This window comes from Parasteatoda tepidariorum, chromosome 2 (assembly GCF_982258835.1).
Source record: "Parasteatoda tepidariorum strain Cologne lab strain chromosome 2, Ptep-v5.0, whole genome shotgun sequence".
NCBI classification, from domain to species: domain Eukaryota; kingdom Metazoa; phylum Arthropoda; class Arachnida; order Araneae; family Theridiidae; genus Parasteatoda; species Parasteatoda tepidariorum.
This window is the reverse complement of record NC_141756.1, coordinates 120,186,927-120,205,739: the sequence shown is the minus strand read 5'-3', so window position 1 is coordinate 120,205,739 and position 18,813 is coordinate 120,186,927. Positions and strand designations below refer to the sequence as shown.

Sequence of the window (18,813 nt, the reverse complement as noted above, 5' to 3'; positions counted from 1 at the left end):
TCATGAGAAATCAGGGAAATTCATAAATTTTGGTATTGAACAAAATTTGTCATGATTTTAACTATTTTTTAAAAAAAATCATGAGAAGTCATGGATTTAGGTCGCAATTTTTGAAATAAAATTTATCCCCCCCCCCCCCATTTCATGGTGTTCCGAATATTTGAATTTGTAACAAAATCCCAACTCACAGTCATATTTTATTAAAATATAAAATGTTTTTATCCTGTTCTTTAAAAATTATGGTGTTCTTTCAAAAAAAGAAAGAAAAAACATCATTTCTAGAAGGAATTATCTGTTTAACTTCTGTGATTTCAGAATTTTTGTTATTATTTATTTATTTTTATTTTATCAATTTAAATTTTGGCGATTTTTTTTAATTCCGAAAGGAGAACAGAAAATCAGGAGTATTTCTTTCCTTTTCGATGAACACGAGAAATATCTTTAGAATATAATTCTGAAGAAGAAAAAAAATAATTTGCTTTTGTATTTTTTTCAGCTATTTTATTGCTTTAACTCTTTCAGGGGTCAGTCTAGGTTTTTATGAGAGGTACCTATTTTGTGAAAATTTAGACATAATTTGCAAAAATTAAAAATTATGTTAAAAAATCAACACAAAAATATGGTAAAGTAAGAAGATATTTTCAAAAATTGTTACTACAAAAAAAAAGTATTTATGACAGGTAAATACCTATAAATTTTTCCCCAAATTTTGCTATTGTAAAATTTTTGGCTTAAAATTGTATCCGAATTTAAAAATCCATAAAAGTCATTGTCCATTGTTAAATTTCAACTTGAATTTTTTTAAAAAAGACATGCATTTAACAGTACTTGCACTTCAAGTTATTATTATTATGAGAACATTTTTCATGGGGTCATATAGAAAAAAGTTTCACGGAGAAAAAAATTTTTCATAAAAAAATGAAGGTCTGTTAGAATAAATTTAGAGCAATGTTCGAATGTTTAGAATAATGTTGAAAGTTCAACTTCCTGTAAAATTTACAGAGGGAGCGTCTTGTTGCTTAATTTTTAAAAAATCTCGCTATAATTAGTATACTATAATAGGCTTACTATACTGTACTATCTGCTCAAGAACGTGCTACCTATTTGTACATGCGGAATTAACCCGGTATTTATCGTTTCTTAGGGGAATACAAAAACAAAATTTTAAGAGGCGAGGAGGAGAATCTTCTTTTTTAAAAGTATTTTGTGAAACTACTGCAAGTTGAATTTGTGAAGGTACTGCTAAACGGTAGTAAATTTGCCCTGGACAGATCCCTGTATATATATATATTTAAAAAAATAGCATGACTGTTTATTTAAGAGTAAAATTGAACACATTATTAAAAGAAAAAAACATTTTTTTTAAGCAACATAAAAAAGGAAAATAATCTTAACAATTACTAATTTCAATTAAAGGATTCGAGTGTGTGTTCATATTGTATATATACAGGGATGAGATTCTTCCGCGGATTCGCGGATTTCCGCTTTTTCTCAGATTTTTCCATTTTTTCCGCTAATTTCCGCTGAAATTGTTATTTGCACAAGTTAAAATATTTTATGAGGAATTTAATTTTCCGCGGAGCGAAATTATTGAAGTCCTCATTCCTTCATCTGAAGTTTCTCTAAAAATCATTTCCTTGGGATAAAACTGGTTGACCTTTATACAGGGATGAGATTTTTTTCGCTTTTGTCTCTCGAATTTCAGCCTTTTTATCAAAAACTCAGATTATCTAAAAGTTTCTTTTTTTTTATTTATTTATAAATATCCCCTTTTTTTAAAAAAAAAATTCAGTCGTTGAAGTCAAATAATTATATTTATTTACGATTTTCAACGAAAAACAGAAAATTCAAACTACGTCCTAGCTGCTAACCCTTCCGCAATGTTTACTTATATTAGCTATTTTCTCCGATTTCACGCACAGAAAATAAGATTTTCCGTATTTTTTATCCGTCAGCGGGATAGCTCGTATTTTCGTAATTTAGACGTCGCTGCTTCTTGTATTCTGGAGTGAAAGCAAACAAAAAAAGCGAAAAAAAAATAGAGGTGAAATTGCGGTGAGAATATTTATTTGCTCATTCAATTAATCTTGTAAATTTTTATTTATTATGTAAACAAAAAATAATTCAAACAAGCTTTTTAGAAATTCCAAGTCCAGACTCTGCAAATATCTCGATTTTTATTCACGCGATTTTAATATCAATCATCGATTTTCGTATTTACCTGATTTAAAAGTTGCGCATTGCAATTCTGACTTACGCTTTTTAAATATCGTACATTATGACTCGTATTTACGAGATTTAAAAATCTAATATCGTGTTTTGTATTTTTGAATTTTTAAAATCGCGATTTTATTATCAATCATCGATTTTCGTATTTACCTGATTTAAAAGTTGAACGTTGCGATTCTTATTCAGGCCATTTAAATATTGTACATTGCGATTCTTATTTACGAGATTTAAAAAACCAATATCGCGATTTGTATTTACGAGCTTTTAAAACCCTATGTAGCTACGCGAGCTTAAAATCCAATATCGTGATTCGTTTTTGCCGTTGTAATATCTCGCGATTTTAAAATTATGCATCTTGATCTAAAAATTACGCATCATGATTTGTATGTTCGCATTTTTTAAATTCGATGTAGAGTTTCATATTCACGTGATTTAAAAGCCTCATATCGAGATTTATAATCACATGGTTTACAAGTTTAAAAATCGCACTTTTTTTGTCAAATTTTTGTTTATATATATATATTCTTGGATTTCCTCTTTTTTACTTTCTGACTACTCTCATCCCTGTATATATATCATATATATGCACACACAGATACTCCATATTCATTCATAAAAAAACATATCTCATTGCCATAACACATTAGATGATGAGCAGTAATTAAAGACTTAAAAACCATGACACAGGAAGTTTGTTGTGTCCTCTAAATAAGGAAATTGCACAGCTCTGGCACTGATACATTTGGTTCATTAGTACAATGAATCAAATCTGTAATATAATATACATTTAAATAAATATATAATAGCACTAAATTTGGTAGGAAAATAAAATTGCAATACATGTATGTATAAAACTGTACATGAAAATGAAAGGAAGGCATTGCAACAACTGATGAAGTGTTGAAAAGTCTGTAGCAGGCATCACAATCAATAAAATTCATTGAAACATTGTGACATAAGAAGATGTAAAAATTAATTTAATCAATTTCTTAGAAAATTAAAATAACTGTAATCTTTTCCGTAAGAAAGTACAGTAAATCTTTATTTTATAATTAGTGTAAAGAACTGTTATAATATCATGGGTCTGTCTAGGTTTTTCTGAAAGGTACCTATTTTGTGAAAATTTTATGGTAAAAATATAGATTTATCGTTTCTTAAGGGATACAAAAATAAAATTTTAAGAAAAAGTATTTTGTGAAACTACCGTTTTTCCAAAGTTGAATTTGTGAAACTACCGTTTTACCTAAAATTGAATTTGTGAAGGTACCGCTAAACGGTAGTAAATTCGGCCTGGACAGATCCCTGTCTTTCTTTACTCTGTTTTTTTAAATTTAAAATATATAAATATGAAGATGCAGAGTATACTATCATTTCAATTAATGTTATCATAATGCTTTTTTTGATATTTATTGTTGTGTTTTTGTCAGAGAAAATAGTAACTTCGTTAAGTCTTGAAAAATTCTTGAAAAGTCATGAATTTGATGTAGCAGATACCCTGTATATATATCTTTACAAAATATAGTTTGAAAAAATTGAAATTATAAGAAGAGGAATCTAAACTTATGACTAAAAAATAAAAAAAATCCTTTTTAGCAGCTCTAGTTATTATTACAGCATTGTTGCTCCGTTTTAGTTTTTTTTTTAAATAGATACATAAGAAAGAATGGTTTTTAAAGCATCTTAATTTTAAAAGAAACAATCCTTCATTCAGGGGCTCTTTTAACCATCAAGACCTAGGGATATTGCCCCGATATATAAGTTTTCTTTTGAGCCAAAAACTTTTTGTTCCAAAATCTTAAAGCTACCTAATCTTTTCTGTGTCACTAAACAATTAATTTATTTCAGAAGTTACGTATTTGGATGTAAAGGATTAGATGGTGCACTTTTAGGTAGTGAAGAACTCTCTCGATTTTTCCCTAACTATAAAATCGCTGTTTTTGTTGGAACGTGGAATATGAATGGTCAAGTAAGTATATTTCCATTGATATTTTCTGTATGTCACATGTTTTGATGAATCCATTAATACATTTTGTATACTTGTCTGAATTAAATCAAATAATCTGAATTAAAATAACAAAATCCCGGCGACATTGTCATTGAACATTACAGAGTTCATGCAGAAAGATTTTTTTTTTTTGCAAAGTAAAAAAAAATGTATTTTTCTTTACTAAAAAAATTTATACATAATATTTGAATCGTGCATTTAGATAATCACCAGGGGTCTGTCCAGGTCGAATTTACTACCGTTTAGCGGTACCTTCACAAATTCAACTTTAGGAAAAACGGTAGTTTCACAAATTCAATTTTAGGAAAAACGGTAGTTTCACAAAATACTTTTTCCTAAAATTTTATTTTTGTATCCCGTAAGAAACGTTAAATCCATATTTTTGTGTTGATTTTTTAATATAATTTTTAATTTTTCACAAATTATATCTAAATTTTCACAAAATAGGTACCTCTCAAAAAAACCTAGACAGACCCCTGATCACTTTTTGAAGCACTCAATTTACGCCTTTAGTATTGTAAATCGATGTAATGTTTCAATTATATTTTTGACAGTTATTGGCATTGATTTTTACCTGGATTTTAAATATCCCGATATATTTAAAACAATATGGAAAATTCGAATCGTACTTTGGAGTATTTACTTTTTAATGCAATAATTCTATCGAATTTTCGACAGTTTTGCTATTGATTTCTCCATAGTTTTTAAATCCAATATTTTTATACAATATTATTTATTACAAAAACCTAATCTTGAAATGAAACACGCATTTGAGGAGACCGATTCACGTGATTTCCTCATTGATCTTTTTTTCGGCAATTTTGATGATTATTTACAAAATGCAAAGAAGGAAATAATTTGTGCATTCGCCCACCCCCAACAAAATGCGAGAATAGAATATCACCCATAATATTAGAATAAAAAATATGTATACATAATTCTTTTGTAAACACAGTGCTTTTGTTATTTTAAATAAGTAGCATATATGTTTGTTATTATTAAAAGTATCTTCCAGAAAGATATTAGTGCTGGAGAGTTTACAAAACCCAGATAGCTCAAAAAAATTCTGCCACGGGTGTGTGTGTGTGGGGGGGGTATTTACTGGCAGAAAATTGCCGCTACCATTATGTCAGATGTATAGCACTAGATCAGACTTTTATTTCTTCAGAGAAAGCGGCTCTCAAGATGAGCCTGAGAATAAACAAGAGCAAAACTAAATATTTGCCCTGTACTAAAACAAGCTTCAATAACACCTATTTCAAAATGGAAGAATATAAATTTGAGGTTGTTGACAATTTCGTTTGCTTGTGTTCTGTAATCAACAACAGGAACAATATTACAATGAAAATACAAAGAAGAATTACTATAGCCAATAAATGTTCTACTGTAATTCGAAAATACATGAAATCTAATGTAATTCATAGAAAAAACAAAAGTTTTATTATATAAATCTCTTTTAAGATCAGTTTTAAGATATACTTATGAAACCTGGACCATATCTTGTACGTATGAGGCTATGTTAAGTACGTTTGAAAGAAAAGTCTCGAGAAGAATTTTTGGAGGAATTCAAAAAAATAGTGTGTGGCTTAGAAGATCAAAATCTAGAGCTTTATCACTCATATAATGAACCTGACATTATTAACTTTATTAAATGACAGAATAAAATGGGCAGGCCACGTTTTCATAATGAAGGAAGGAATACCACAAAAAGAGTTTTCAATGCTAGACTAGTTTGCACACGAAAAAGAGGCAAGCGGAATATGAAATGGATAGATGGCCTAGAAAAAAACCTTTTGGTCATAAAAACTGAAAAAGGTTAGCGTGAAAAAAAATTCTTCAGAAGGCCAAGGCCCACCCTAGGCTGTCGAGGCATTGATGATGTTCATGTCAGACCTACCAACTCACAAGTATTTGACCTGCGTTTCTGGGCCTCACCTCAGGGTTTCAGGCTGCGAAACAATTTTTTAAGGCTATTTTCCTAATAACTGTATGAATCAGAGGATTAATTTACATTTTACCTTTATCCTTCAAAACTTTTTCTCTAATACAGTAGAGAACCAACTATAAGGAATGCTGGAGACCATTCCTGATATCTGAATCTTGTTGAGGCAAGTTTACGCTTTACAGGATAATAATATGCAGAGTGATAAAAAAAATATGATAACAGTCGTGAATGTAAGTCAAATTCATCAAATTATATATAATTTAACGGACATTTTTTTCAGAAAAATGGACCAAAAATGGAAATTTTTTTGACTGTTTAATTTTGTTCTCTATATTATTATAAAAGTTAGAAAATGGTTCTTTATTGCAAAAATAAAATTTTAAATGCAATAACTACTGTACTTATAATTTTTACATGCGCACAAAAAAGTAATGAATTACACGCATATCTTATTCAATCAGAGCAAATTAAACAAAATTTTGAAGCTAAATGTAATATAACTAGTATAATGTAATATAAAAACACAACAATATGATTTTCAATACATGAATTTTGCAAATCTTTTCCCTCCCTCGGCTGAAGTTGTAATCGTTAAAAAAAATAGGACCACTAATGCCATCTATTAGGAAAATAGTGAATTAAGTATCCTAAAGTAGAAACGAACTCAGTTTTGGGCATCACAAATATTGCACTAAGTAATTGCCAGAACTAGATTGGGGCAACACTGGCAAAAGGTTAAAAGTAAAATTATCTATCATATTAATTAAACTAAAAGTTTAAAAATAATGTATCAAGTAGTTTTTTAAGGATGCGTTCGTTGATACTAAACTGGTTATCCTGGTGTGAGGTTGGTTAACCCCTGGGGTACCTTTCGAAATTAGACTTACAGGTTATTATATTTTGGTTCACAGATGGCACTTCAGTTGCAAATTAACATAGTGATAAAAAGTGTTAAAAATCAAGATTTCTCCAGAAATGTATGCAAGATAAAAAAAAAAAAAATTGTATAATCATGCTTGTTATTTTAAAAACCGCTTAAAATCTAAACCGCTTCCCTGATTAACCCGAGTTAACTCGGGATAATCAGGGAAGCGGTTAAAAATAACAAGCGGTTTTTAATAACCGCGGTTAAAAATAACAAGCGGTTATTAAAAACCGCTTGTTATTTTTAACCGCTTCCCTGATTATCCCGAGTTAACTCGGGTATGTATATATATCGCACACATTTATTATCCTGTGTAAACTCGGGCATAACGGAATTCGTCAATACGTTTTGTTTTATCACGTTTTTATTCGGCCGGAAGCAAAACAAAAAATAATAATAATCTGCTGTGATTGGAAGTTTGCCAATTTTTGTTTGGGAGTTTTGCCATTTGTGGGACTTCAGACGTGTTTTGTACAATTGTATATACGATGGTTCGTGGTGTTGTAGTTTGTGTGTGTTGTCGATCCCGAGAGCTATGCGGGCGGGAGCTTCGGCTCCTGATAGGGTCACCCAGGTCGGAGGGGAGACACCAAACAAAGAGGAACCCCCTGGTCCTCCAGGTTGGGCGCGGGGCTAACAACTCCACCTCGTAAAAACCAACATGTTTTGAAATCCAAAGAAGTAAATCACGGACTGCCTTCATGTAATTTGACCAGGAAACGTTCAAAGGAAATGAGATTTGGATACTGGAATATACGCACTCTCTATCAGAGTAAAAATCTGCAGCTACTGATCGAGCAAATGGATTCATATAGATTGGACTTGTTGGCTATACAAGAAATGCGCTGGACTGGTACTGGTGTCTTGGAAGAGAGAAGACACACGCTTTTTTACAGTTGTCATAAAACAAAACATTTATATGGAACTGGCTTCATCTTAAATAAAAAACTCAGCTATCTGGTTATTGATTTTCAAGCTATCTCCCCTAGACTATGTCTATTGCTCTTAAAAGGAAGTTTTACCAACTATTCCATCATTAATGTATATGCACCAACTGAAGAAGGAGATGAGGAGGAGAAAGATAATTTTTATGACGAGTTAGATCGCCTCTGGAGCTTATGCCCAAGACATGACGTGAAAATCATCATGGGTAATTTCAACTCTAAAGTTGGTCATGAGGAAGAATTTAGACCAGTTTTGGAAAACTATAGTTTACACGATGTCTCAAATGATAATGGAGTCAGGCTTATTAGTTTCGCTGCATCTCATGATATGATAATTGGAAGCACTTTCTTTCAGCATAAGAACATTCATAAGGCAACGTGAAGATCCCCTGATGGATCATACAGAAATCAGATTGACCATATACTAATTAGCTCTAGATAACGTACAAATCTTTTAGATGTAAAAACTCACAGAGGAGCTAACTTAGATTCTGATCACTATTTAGTGATCTGTAAGCTTAGGGAAAGAATCTCAATGGTGAGAAAGGCAAGAAGGGTCAATTCTGTAAGATTTAACTGTGAAAAGTTGAGCAATCCTGAGGTTCGCAGGGAATTTCAAACTCAACTCTCAACTGAACTTAATGCGAAAGGGGATTGCGATGAATTAAATAGGGAATGGCAACAAGTAAAAGATTCTATACTCTCAACAGCACATGAGCTGCTGGGCAGGAAAAAAAGATCAATAAGAACTAACTGGTTTGATGAAGAGTGTAGAATGGTCAATGAAAGAAAAAATAAAGCTTATAAAAATATGCTTAACAGAAAATTTACCAGAGGATCAATCGATGAATATAGGAGTGCACGTAGAGAGGAAAAGAAAGTACACAAAGGAAAAAAGAAAGCTTACAGGGAGAATCAATTTAAAGAAGTCGAATCTCTCAGGACCAACCATGAAAGCAGAGCTGGTCATCAATGAGGGAAGAAGAGACTTTTAACCTAGGATCTCTCTTTGTAAAGATGAAAATGGAACTAATGTTAATGAGAGAAATAAAATTATGGATAGATGGGTTGAACACTTTGATCATTTACTTAACTCCAATGAGTCAAGTGAATTAAATTTTATGGTCAACAATATCAATGATACACTGGTTGACACTCCGACCCTGGAAGAGGTACAACACGCTATCAACAAGCTGAAATGTAATAAAGCGGCAGGACCAGATGATATCCCAGCTGAAATTCTAAAATATGGTGGGAACGCTATTGTAAACAACATCTGGAAAATTATTCTATCTAGTTGGGAGAGAGAGATATTACCTACTGAATGGAAGTTGAGTATTTTATGTCCAATACATAAAAAAGGGGATGTATTGGACTGTCTCAACTATAGAGGAATAAGTCTGTTATGCGTTGCCTATAAGGTCTTCTCAAATATCCTATTTGAACGTCTGTCTCCCATTGTAGACAGCATCATAGGTGACTATCAGTGTGGTTTCCACAAAGGAAGGTCCACAGTTGACCAAATCTTCACCCTACTACAAACTTTGGAGAAATGTTGAGAATTTGGAATAGAGACCCATCATTTATTTGTGGATTTTAAGGCGGCATATAACAGTATTAATAGGACTGAGCTATTAAGGACCCTATATGATTTTAATATTCCATCAAAATTTATCAGACTTGTAATGCTCACACTCACTGAAACCATTTCAACAGTACGAATTCAAGGGGAACTATCTACTTCTTTTGAAATTCATAATGGAGTTAGACAGGGAGATGCATTAGCGTGTCTTCTGTTCAACATAGCCTTAAAAAAAGTTATTAGAGATGCTGGCATAAATACTACAGGTACTATATTTAATAAATCAGTGCAGATTTTGGCATACGCCGATGATATAGATATCATCGCAAGATCTAGGACAGCACTGAGTGAAAATTTTTTGGCACTGGAAAAATCAGCTAAAAAAATTAACTTACAAGTGAATGTGGAGAAAACAAAATATATGTATTGTGGTACAATGGAAACCATCCCTAAATTGTTTAAAATAGATTCTTTTAAATTTGAATCTGTAAAAAATTTTACTTATCTAGGATCAGAAATAAACTATCAAAATGACATCAATCCTGAAATCAAAAAAAGAATAATCGCAGCCAATCGCTGCTTCTATGGTTTAAGACATTATTGAAATCTCACTTAATAAAAAGAAAGACTAAGATCTTACTTTATAAGGTGTTAGTCAAGTCAGCTTTGACTTATGCTTCAGAGACATGGACTTTAACAAAAAGGGAAGAAAAGCTATTAGCAACCTTCGAAAGGAAGGTCCAACGAACCATCTTTGGCCCTATACTCTATAACGACAACTGGAGGAAAAGATATAATTTTGAAATATATAGAATCTTTGATGGCGATGATATCATTAAATCTATTAAATTAAGTAGAATGAGATGGGCCAGGCATGTAGTGAGAATGAGCCCAGAACGAACAGCATTGAGAGTCTCTAATGCAACCCCCTCCAATAAAAGGCCAAGAGGATTGCCCAAAAAGAGATGGAAGGACTGTGTGGATAAGGATTTTGCCATCCTAAAGGTACAGAACTGGAAAACAATTGCGGGAGAAGGGCAGAATGGGAAAAGCTTCTGAGGAAGGCCCAGGCTCACAAAGGGCTGTCGTGCCAATGCTGATGATGATGATGATATACAATGGTTGCTGAATTTACATAGTAAAAGGAATTTTTAAAAAATGACGTTCGCGAGAGAAAATAAGAGTAATGCAGATGATTTTTCAGATTATGAAGGTGTGAACATATATATACGAAGACTAATGTTTAACTTTTTTTATTTGCCTGAGATAGTTTGGGATAATAAACTGATGGTAAATTAATTATTTTTTACATAAAAAAATAAAAATTTCAACTTAGAACTTGTGTTTTGTTTTAGTACCTTGTATTTATAAATGGGGAAAAAAATTTTGATTTTTTGAATATTTTTTTTTCTCTAAAAAAATGATAACGGAAACGGTTAATGACGCTAAACTTGACTTCTATCCTCAAACCGGGACCTACCTCATCAAAATTGGCCAAACCTTTTGGATTAGGGTGGTGCTCATCTTTTATGACATTTAGGATTTTTATAACATAAAACACAATTTTTTATTTATCTGTTATATTGCCCAATTTTATCACTTTTTGGGCAACAATTGTCCTAGTCTGTAATTATGCTAGTCAGCTGAGACCCAGTCAAAATTTCTCAGAAAAAAATTTAGCTTTTTTTTATTTTAAAGAAAATTGCTGAAAACGTCTTTATATCTATATAAAAAGTACAAAATTTGAAAGACCCTTAAGCACCTAGTAGATATGTATGTTTTATGCATATTATAAAATTTTAATTCATAAATGAGAAATAACCTTAATGATGTGTTTTTAGGATCCACCCAAAAATATTGATGATTTTTTGTTGCCTCACGATTCAGAGACTTTACCTGATATTTATGCTATTGGAGTTCAAGAAAGCATGCAATCAAAGTAAGCTTTCTATACAAAACTCTCTATAACTTTATTCATATTACTAAACTGTACAAAAAAGGTATTAAATAGAGAATATTATGTATGTAATAATAGTACTCAGTGAGCTCTTTCTATATTTTTCCAGTGTGATTAGTATGATAACATTCATTAATTTGTACAGACAGGGCAGTTGCTCCGGGCCCACATCAGAGGGGTGCTACCAGTACCATTTGGCCAAAGTAAAGCCAGTGCATTAGTGGACAACTTTGCAATTGTAGTACTGTTAGTCTTTTGCAACTATTCAGATGTCAACAAAAAGATTTTATGTTTTTCAAATGGGTCCATAACACCAACAATAACATTCGCAACATATCGTCCAGTTACATCCGTCGTTTCATCTATAGATAGCCATATGTTTTTCGTTCCGATTTCATTTTGAATAGTTTTAAGAACTTCGGTGTAACAGTCATCTAAATAAGCTTTCCTTAAAGTTGATTCACGGGGCACACTTTGATTCGTATATTTTTGCAAAAAAGCTCGTATGCTTTTATTTTCAAGTTTCCACAGCGGACTGCCGGCATCTTCAAATGATCTGCATAAATCCGTTGCAAATTCCAATTTGCGAGAAGATAATTGAAAACAGGTGGGAATCAGAGTCGATGTTTTCCCATATTTTTTATCTTTTGCTGTTTTATGCTTAGATGTCTCCAAGTGCTGAGATATAAAATACTTCTTCTCAAAATTTACTGACTTCTCGCATGCCTTACAAAACAGAATGCTCCCATCAGTAGAAAACACATCCGACCCAAACTCTTTCACAAAACTGTCCAGTTTTTTGCTTGTGCAGGCTTTTACTTTAGGAATTTTTGAAATAACTAGTACTAGAAAACTATTTCGTGCTCCTGCTACAATGTGCTCAACCAGCTTGGTGAATTCGTTTTGTAGATAAAAGAGCATGCAAGTTATTCGATGGTGTAGGCCAGTGGTGCGCAAACTAGGGGTCGCGACCCCTGTGGGGGTCGCCAGAAGTTTTTTGGGGGTCGCCAAATTTTTATGAAATGCATTACCCCTGCATGCTGCATACTATACAGTGTACATATAAAGAGTGAAGCTCCGCCACTAACTGTTTAATTGCAATTTCATGCTGTCCACTCTTTCTTTGACCGTAATGCGTAATGTATTCTCTATCTGGCTATCCATGGAAAAACAATATCCCGTTTTATGCAAGAATGCCATCAGAGTGTTAATACAATTTGCATCAGTGTATTTATGTGAAACTGGATTTAGCAAACTAGTTTCAATAAAAACTAAATACCGTTCGCGTTTAAACCCTGAAGATGGTATGCGAATTGCAATTAGTAACACACATCCAAACATCGATGAGATAATTAGAAACTTGCAGCCACATACATCTCATTAAAGGGAAATTACTGATTTTTGAGTTATACAAAAAGTATTTTCTTAAAATTATAAATAAAAATTAATATGAGTTAAATATGATGTTTTTATTCGATGAAACGAAAGAAATGCGCGAAATATACATCGTATTTGTGAACATTTATCTCTAGGGGTCGCCGAAAATTTTCTCTCTACAAAAGGGGTCGCAGTCGAAAAAAGTTTGCGCACCACTGGTGTAGGCTATATGGGCCGTAAATAAGAATAAATTCTATTGGTTGTAAGTAAAAATAACTCCTATTGACTGTAAGTAAAAATAACTCCAATCTTTTCACTCCCTCTCCTTGCAAAGCACATCGGGCGAAGGTGACGCCATGTTTTCTCTCTCCCCTCCCTTGGGGGGAAGAGACAGAGAGGAAATATTATTTTCTCTACACGAGCGAACGAGTTCCCATCAAGCTCTTTGTCTCCCAAACTATCCCTCTGGGCAATAAAAGATGGATTACAAGGTACCATGCAAGCGCATGGAAATCTCTTTTCTTGTGGCCATCTTTGAAAAAGGCAAAGCTTCATTTCTGTATTCTATTCTCTATTCAATCAACACTGTCAATCTCATGGACAGAAAAATGTCTTTCACCTGCCTTGCTCACTCAAGCACGAGTACCCTATCAGCTCAGATGAATAGCCATTGTGCTGTACGAGGGGTGACCACTGCCTCAGAGAGATGGGGTTGTCCCAAAAGGAATAAAGTCCTAATCTCTATAAATGCATTACAATACGTCGGATGACAGTCAACCATTTCTGTACTTCAAAATTTCTTCATTTTGCGTTTATGCTCTGTCAAAAGCACAAAGAGCTTTGCAGAAAAATTTTAAATTAGACAGAAATAGGCATTTATGAACAAAAGGAAAGAAAAAGGCATTTTCAGAAGAAAACGTTTAAAAAAGGCCGAAAAGAGCATTTATGGCATTTTGCCTGAACTTCCGGGCTCTACTGATCACCAAAGATCCTTATTAAAAATCTTCTGGAAGGAATTGATGTTGAATACCTGACAATATCTAGACGCCAATCTTTGATCATTTATGGTCATTTTGTGTGTGTCTTATTATTTGTGTACTTCTTTCTATTCTATATTCAGACTTTTTAAATTGTTTGCATTTCCTAAGTAGTCAAGATGTAGATGATTTTCGAGGTTTGAAAAAAAGTGCAATTTTTTAATTTATTTAATATTGAATTTGTTTTTATGGTACATTTTTTAACTTTATTTATGATCTATTATGTTTAATATCTTTTGCAGCCTGTGGAACAACCCTTATTTTTTCTGGTATATACAAATTTATTTATTATTTGTTTGGTAATTAAATTGGAAGCAATCTGTCCTTCTTATTTACATAAACTGATAACTATACTTCATTTAGCTTTTTTGCGAACAATAAAGCTCACTTCCTTGTTTGCAAATAAGCTTAACTTGTTGAATAGCAGATAAATGTTTCATTTATCTTTTGAATATTACTATGGGAGATTATTTCTGATTCCATAGAAAATACTATTGAAAAATAAGTTTATTGTTATAAAAAAAATATAACAGATTGGCATTGTTGCATTTATTTAGTTGTCATCATGAACTTGAAAAGCTTTGAAACAAGCAGTAAATTATGTTATGAAAAACTATTTACAGAAGCTCTTACTAATTATTCTCCCCATGACAGAATTGTGGCGATACGGGGACATTTTTGCAGAATGTTAGAGTTTTTGCAGAAAGATTTTTAATTTGGAATGGGAGAAATTTTAGCTTTCCTTTCTACATAATTTTTAAAAAAATGTTTTTTTTTTCTCTGCAAAATTTCTTTTTAAAGATGTTTTTCTTGTGCATCAACGAGGAAATAAATAATCATGATTTCCTTATTCTCATTTGAGATTTTTTTTTAAATCTATAATAACTGTCTTCAGTAAGAATTTCAAATTAATAAATAAAATAAAAGAATTCAGAATTCGCGAAAGTTTAAAAGATAGTTCAGTCTAGAAATGTTCTTTCTTTCATTTTTTTTCCTTTAAAGAACACCTTATTTTGCATTTGCTTATTTGAGTATCTCTTTTTTAAAGATTCAAGTGATTTGTGATTTTGTTCTGCTCGGATAGTATGAATTTAAATTTATTATCGTTCGATTTATTTACGAATTTTTATTCGTGTAATTATTTACAAAATTCGAAATTGCATTTTTCTGCCTACAAAATGCGAGAATATTGCCTATAATATTAGAATTTGAAAGAATATTATTTTTAAAATTTTTATTCTATACTTTCTTCTATAAACACAGCGTTTCTGTTACTTTAAATTAGTAATTGTTATGATTAAAAGTGTCGGAAAGCAAAATATTAGTTACAGGGAAGTTTGTTGCAGTAAGCCCAAAAAAATTCTGCCACAGGGATTATTCTCATTACAGATATGATATTAAATATTCATAAGACATCTTTTCTTTTTTTTCAAAAATATTTTAAACATAGTAAATTATAAAGAAATAGGCAATGTTTTATTTTTATTTCAAATTGAATAGGAAAAATAATCTAAACAAATTCATTAGAGAACATTACAACCGAAAATTTTCTATTTTGCGTATTTCCTCACTTTTGTTGCTTAATTGTAGATCTGAATGGGAACTTTTGCTCCAAACTACTCTTGGTCCATCCCATGTTCTATTTGCTTCCACGTCATTGGGAGTGTTGCATTTAGCAATATTCCTTAGAAGGGATCTCATTTGGTTTTGTTCAGGTAAGACTGCACCATGCACCCCACTGTTACCATCACTACTTTTAGCGCAATACAAATTTGAAGGGAAAAAAATCATTTAACATGTCTTAAAACTTAATAATTATATAATATTTGACCTTTGTTTAACCCTTTATTAGGTTGTAGGAATTATATTTTCTTCAAATTCATTAATATTTGAGTATCAATGGGAAACTGTTTTCTTACCTATGATTTGTGTTACTATCTGGTGTTAACATAGAAAAATATCATTGTATGGGTTTGTTTATATAAATGTTAGTAAAGGTTAGTGTGGGGTCAAAATGAGATTACTGGAGAGCTCATTGCTCTTGTGAGTTAGCGTAATGTCAATTCTTAACAGTACGTTTTAATTCTTAGCAGTAAGTAAAATTTTAAATAACCCATCCAGAAAAAAATGGTCTTAAAAATTTAATAAATTTAGAACAATAAACTAAATTGATTTCGTTTCATAAATCAATGTTAATCCCAAAAATGTTTAAACCTAATATTACTAGAAATAATTGACCGTTTAACGGATTTAAGAAGCATTTTCCAAGATCTAAACTCACAACTTTATTTATAAAAATAAAAATAAATAGTGTATTACTTCTTAATATTATTATACATGCTCGCATACTTATGAAAATGAGAAAAGTGGCCAAGCTTGGAAATTCTCTCAACAATATTCAAATCAGGGTCTTGCCATATACCGAATCATCTATTTCTCTTTTTTGACAATTGGTCTACTTCTCTTTCAGCTTTTAAAACTGAAAAGAAATAAAATTATTATAAATTTGGCATACATTGTGATTAAGTTATTTTTTTCTCTCCCTTTGCTTCCTTAAATTATAATACTAGATTTATTTTGCTGATAAGATGTAAAGAAAAATAATTACATCTTTATCCCTTTAATTTATTTTTAAAACATGGACATCACCAGGGTTAAATTTTTGTATGGGGCTAAATTTAAATACACTGTCTCAATAGTTCTCTAAATTTCATACATAAGACAAAAAAAACTTTTTAAATCTGCTGAACCTCTGCAAAAAGATAACTTATTTCTATCTTCTTTTTTTTTTAATTTAAATTAATGAGTCATGAAAATTTTCTTTATTTGTCTGATATATTAAGACGAACTTATAAAGATTTCTAATTATTAGGGTATATGTACTGAGGGGGTAGATATAGCCTCCCACCTGTTTTAAAGAGGCATTATAGTGAAAAGAAAATTCATTAGTAATGGAAAGTTTAAAACTTACCATTAGTCAACCTGTACCTAAGAATTTTTTTCTTTTTAAGAGTTAGTTTTAAGTTTTACTCTTTTATGTGTAGTATGTGTTGTTATTATTTTTTTTAAGAAATTCGTTAATCCCCAACAAATTGGATATTCATATCCATTAGTTTCTCAGCAACAATATTGTGTTAGATTACAAAATTTAAGCATAACTCAATTTTGAATTTTTTTTTCCTATGGAAAGTGCAGACATTTTTTTTTAACAAATATTGTTTTTGAACTTGTAAAAAAACAATATGAATATACCACTTTTTTTAACAGAACTGTTTTTGAAATAGCATATAAATGGTTCACTCAAAAATATTTCTTACTTTATTTTAGTAATTTGTATATCAATACTCGTATACTAATATGATCAGAAATTTAACACAAACCTTGCAAACATTTAACACCAACACAAAAAAAAATTTACTTTTTTTTTTGACAAAAAAACATTCATTTTTTTATTAATTTAATTTTTTTTTTTAAAGATAACTTAACCTGGTTGCACTTTTCTGTCTTGTTGTAGGTCATTAAAAACTCAACAAAATGTTACAAAAGTTACGCTTTCAAAAGTGTGCTTTTTAGTTCAAAAAGTTCTAAAGTTCAAGATATTAGTCAAAACCAGATTTAACAGCTTTGCTAAAAGTCAATGAAATCTACATTCCTAATGTAATTTTTATTTCTTATTGATTGATTTAATTAGAAATTACCCTTTCATTATTTTTTCAGTACTCATCATTAAATTTTACACATGGCAGGCCACTGAAAGCATCATAGCAGTTCTTGCAAAGACACTGTATTAATATTAATGTATAATAGATGCATGTAAATTATTATGTATTGTTTATAGATTGAATGTACATTTTTTCACTTAAATTTAAAAATAGTTATACAGTATTATATTTTAATTCTATAAACTTGTGTTTTAGAACCTGAAGATGCAAATATTGCTACTAGAGTTGGTTCAATGGTGAAGACCAAGGGAGCTGTTGCGATATGCTTTATGCTATTTGGAACCTCTTTTCTGTTTGTTAATTCACACTTAACTGGTAAGTTTGTTTTTTATATTTTAGCATCTTTTAAAGTATTAATGTAGGCATTTGATTTTTTGTAATTTAAATTATTTCGACATAAATAATTTTGAGAAATATGTGTAGGTAGAAGAAAGTTCTTTTATGTGTGGGAGAAAAATTTGTCATTGGATATTTTTGACGAATAACTATTTGTTATTGTTACATACGCTAATCATGGTGTGTAGCGTTTTTATAAAAAGTGCTTAAAGGTGTTTATTTTTGTTTTTTAAAAGCCCTTAAAATTGCTTTTTCTTATTGGATGTTTTTTTTCTTTACCATAACGAATTTTGCCACATATTATTCAAAAGAGTAGGTTTTATATTGTTCTATTTAGCATTTTCACAATCCATTTCGGTCTGTTGTCAGTTCGTAGCGTATGAAAGCGCCAATCATTTTACATATTTGACGAAATACTTGTGGGTTCGCATATGCCTATACTGAACTGAGTTTAGTGAGATTGTTGCACTTTTATGTGTAACTCTGTTGCATTTTGCAAGATATTCTCAATTTCAAGCTTCATTTTCCACCCTTGGAAATCAAACTGAAAAGTCTTTAGATTTTTTTATAATGGCTAATATAATCAAGAAAACAGTTTTTGGTCAGAAGCTAGTTATTTTATCATGATCATGTAAAGTCTTTGAAAATTACTTCACATTTTGTTAATGTATGTAGTGCTTACAAAGTACTTAAAAGGTGCTTATTTTTTGTTGAAATATTCAGCGACGCACCCTGTTAATAGGATGAAAAAAAT

At 31.0% G+C, this 18,813-nt stretch overlaps 1 protein-coding gene across 3 annotated transcripts in view; it reads left to right on the top strand.

Annotated features, from left to right (window-relative positions):
• INPP5E (Inositol-3-phosphate synthase) overlaps positions 1-18,813 on the top strand; it is a 42,925-nt gene that overhangs the window by 4,576 nt on the left and 19,536 nt on the right. For all 3 annotated transcript variants that reach the window (XM_043056330.3, XM_087158235.1, XM_087158234.1), the window contains exons 2-5: positions 4,075-4,195; positions 11,472-11,569; positions 15,592-15,716; positions 17,919-18,038. In XM_043056330.3, coding sequence (XP_042912264.2) covers positions 4,075-4,195; positions 11,472-11,569; positions 15,592-15,716; positions 17,919-18,038 — 464 coding nt within the window. The remainder of the gene's footprint in view (positions 1-4,074; positions 4,196-11,471; positions 11,570-15,591; positions 15,717-17,918; positions 18,039-18,813) is intronic.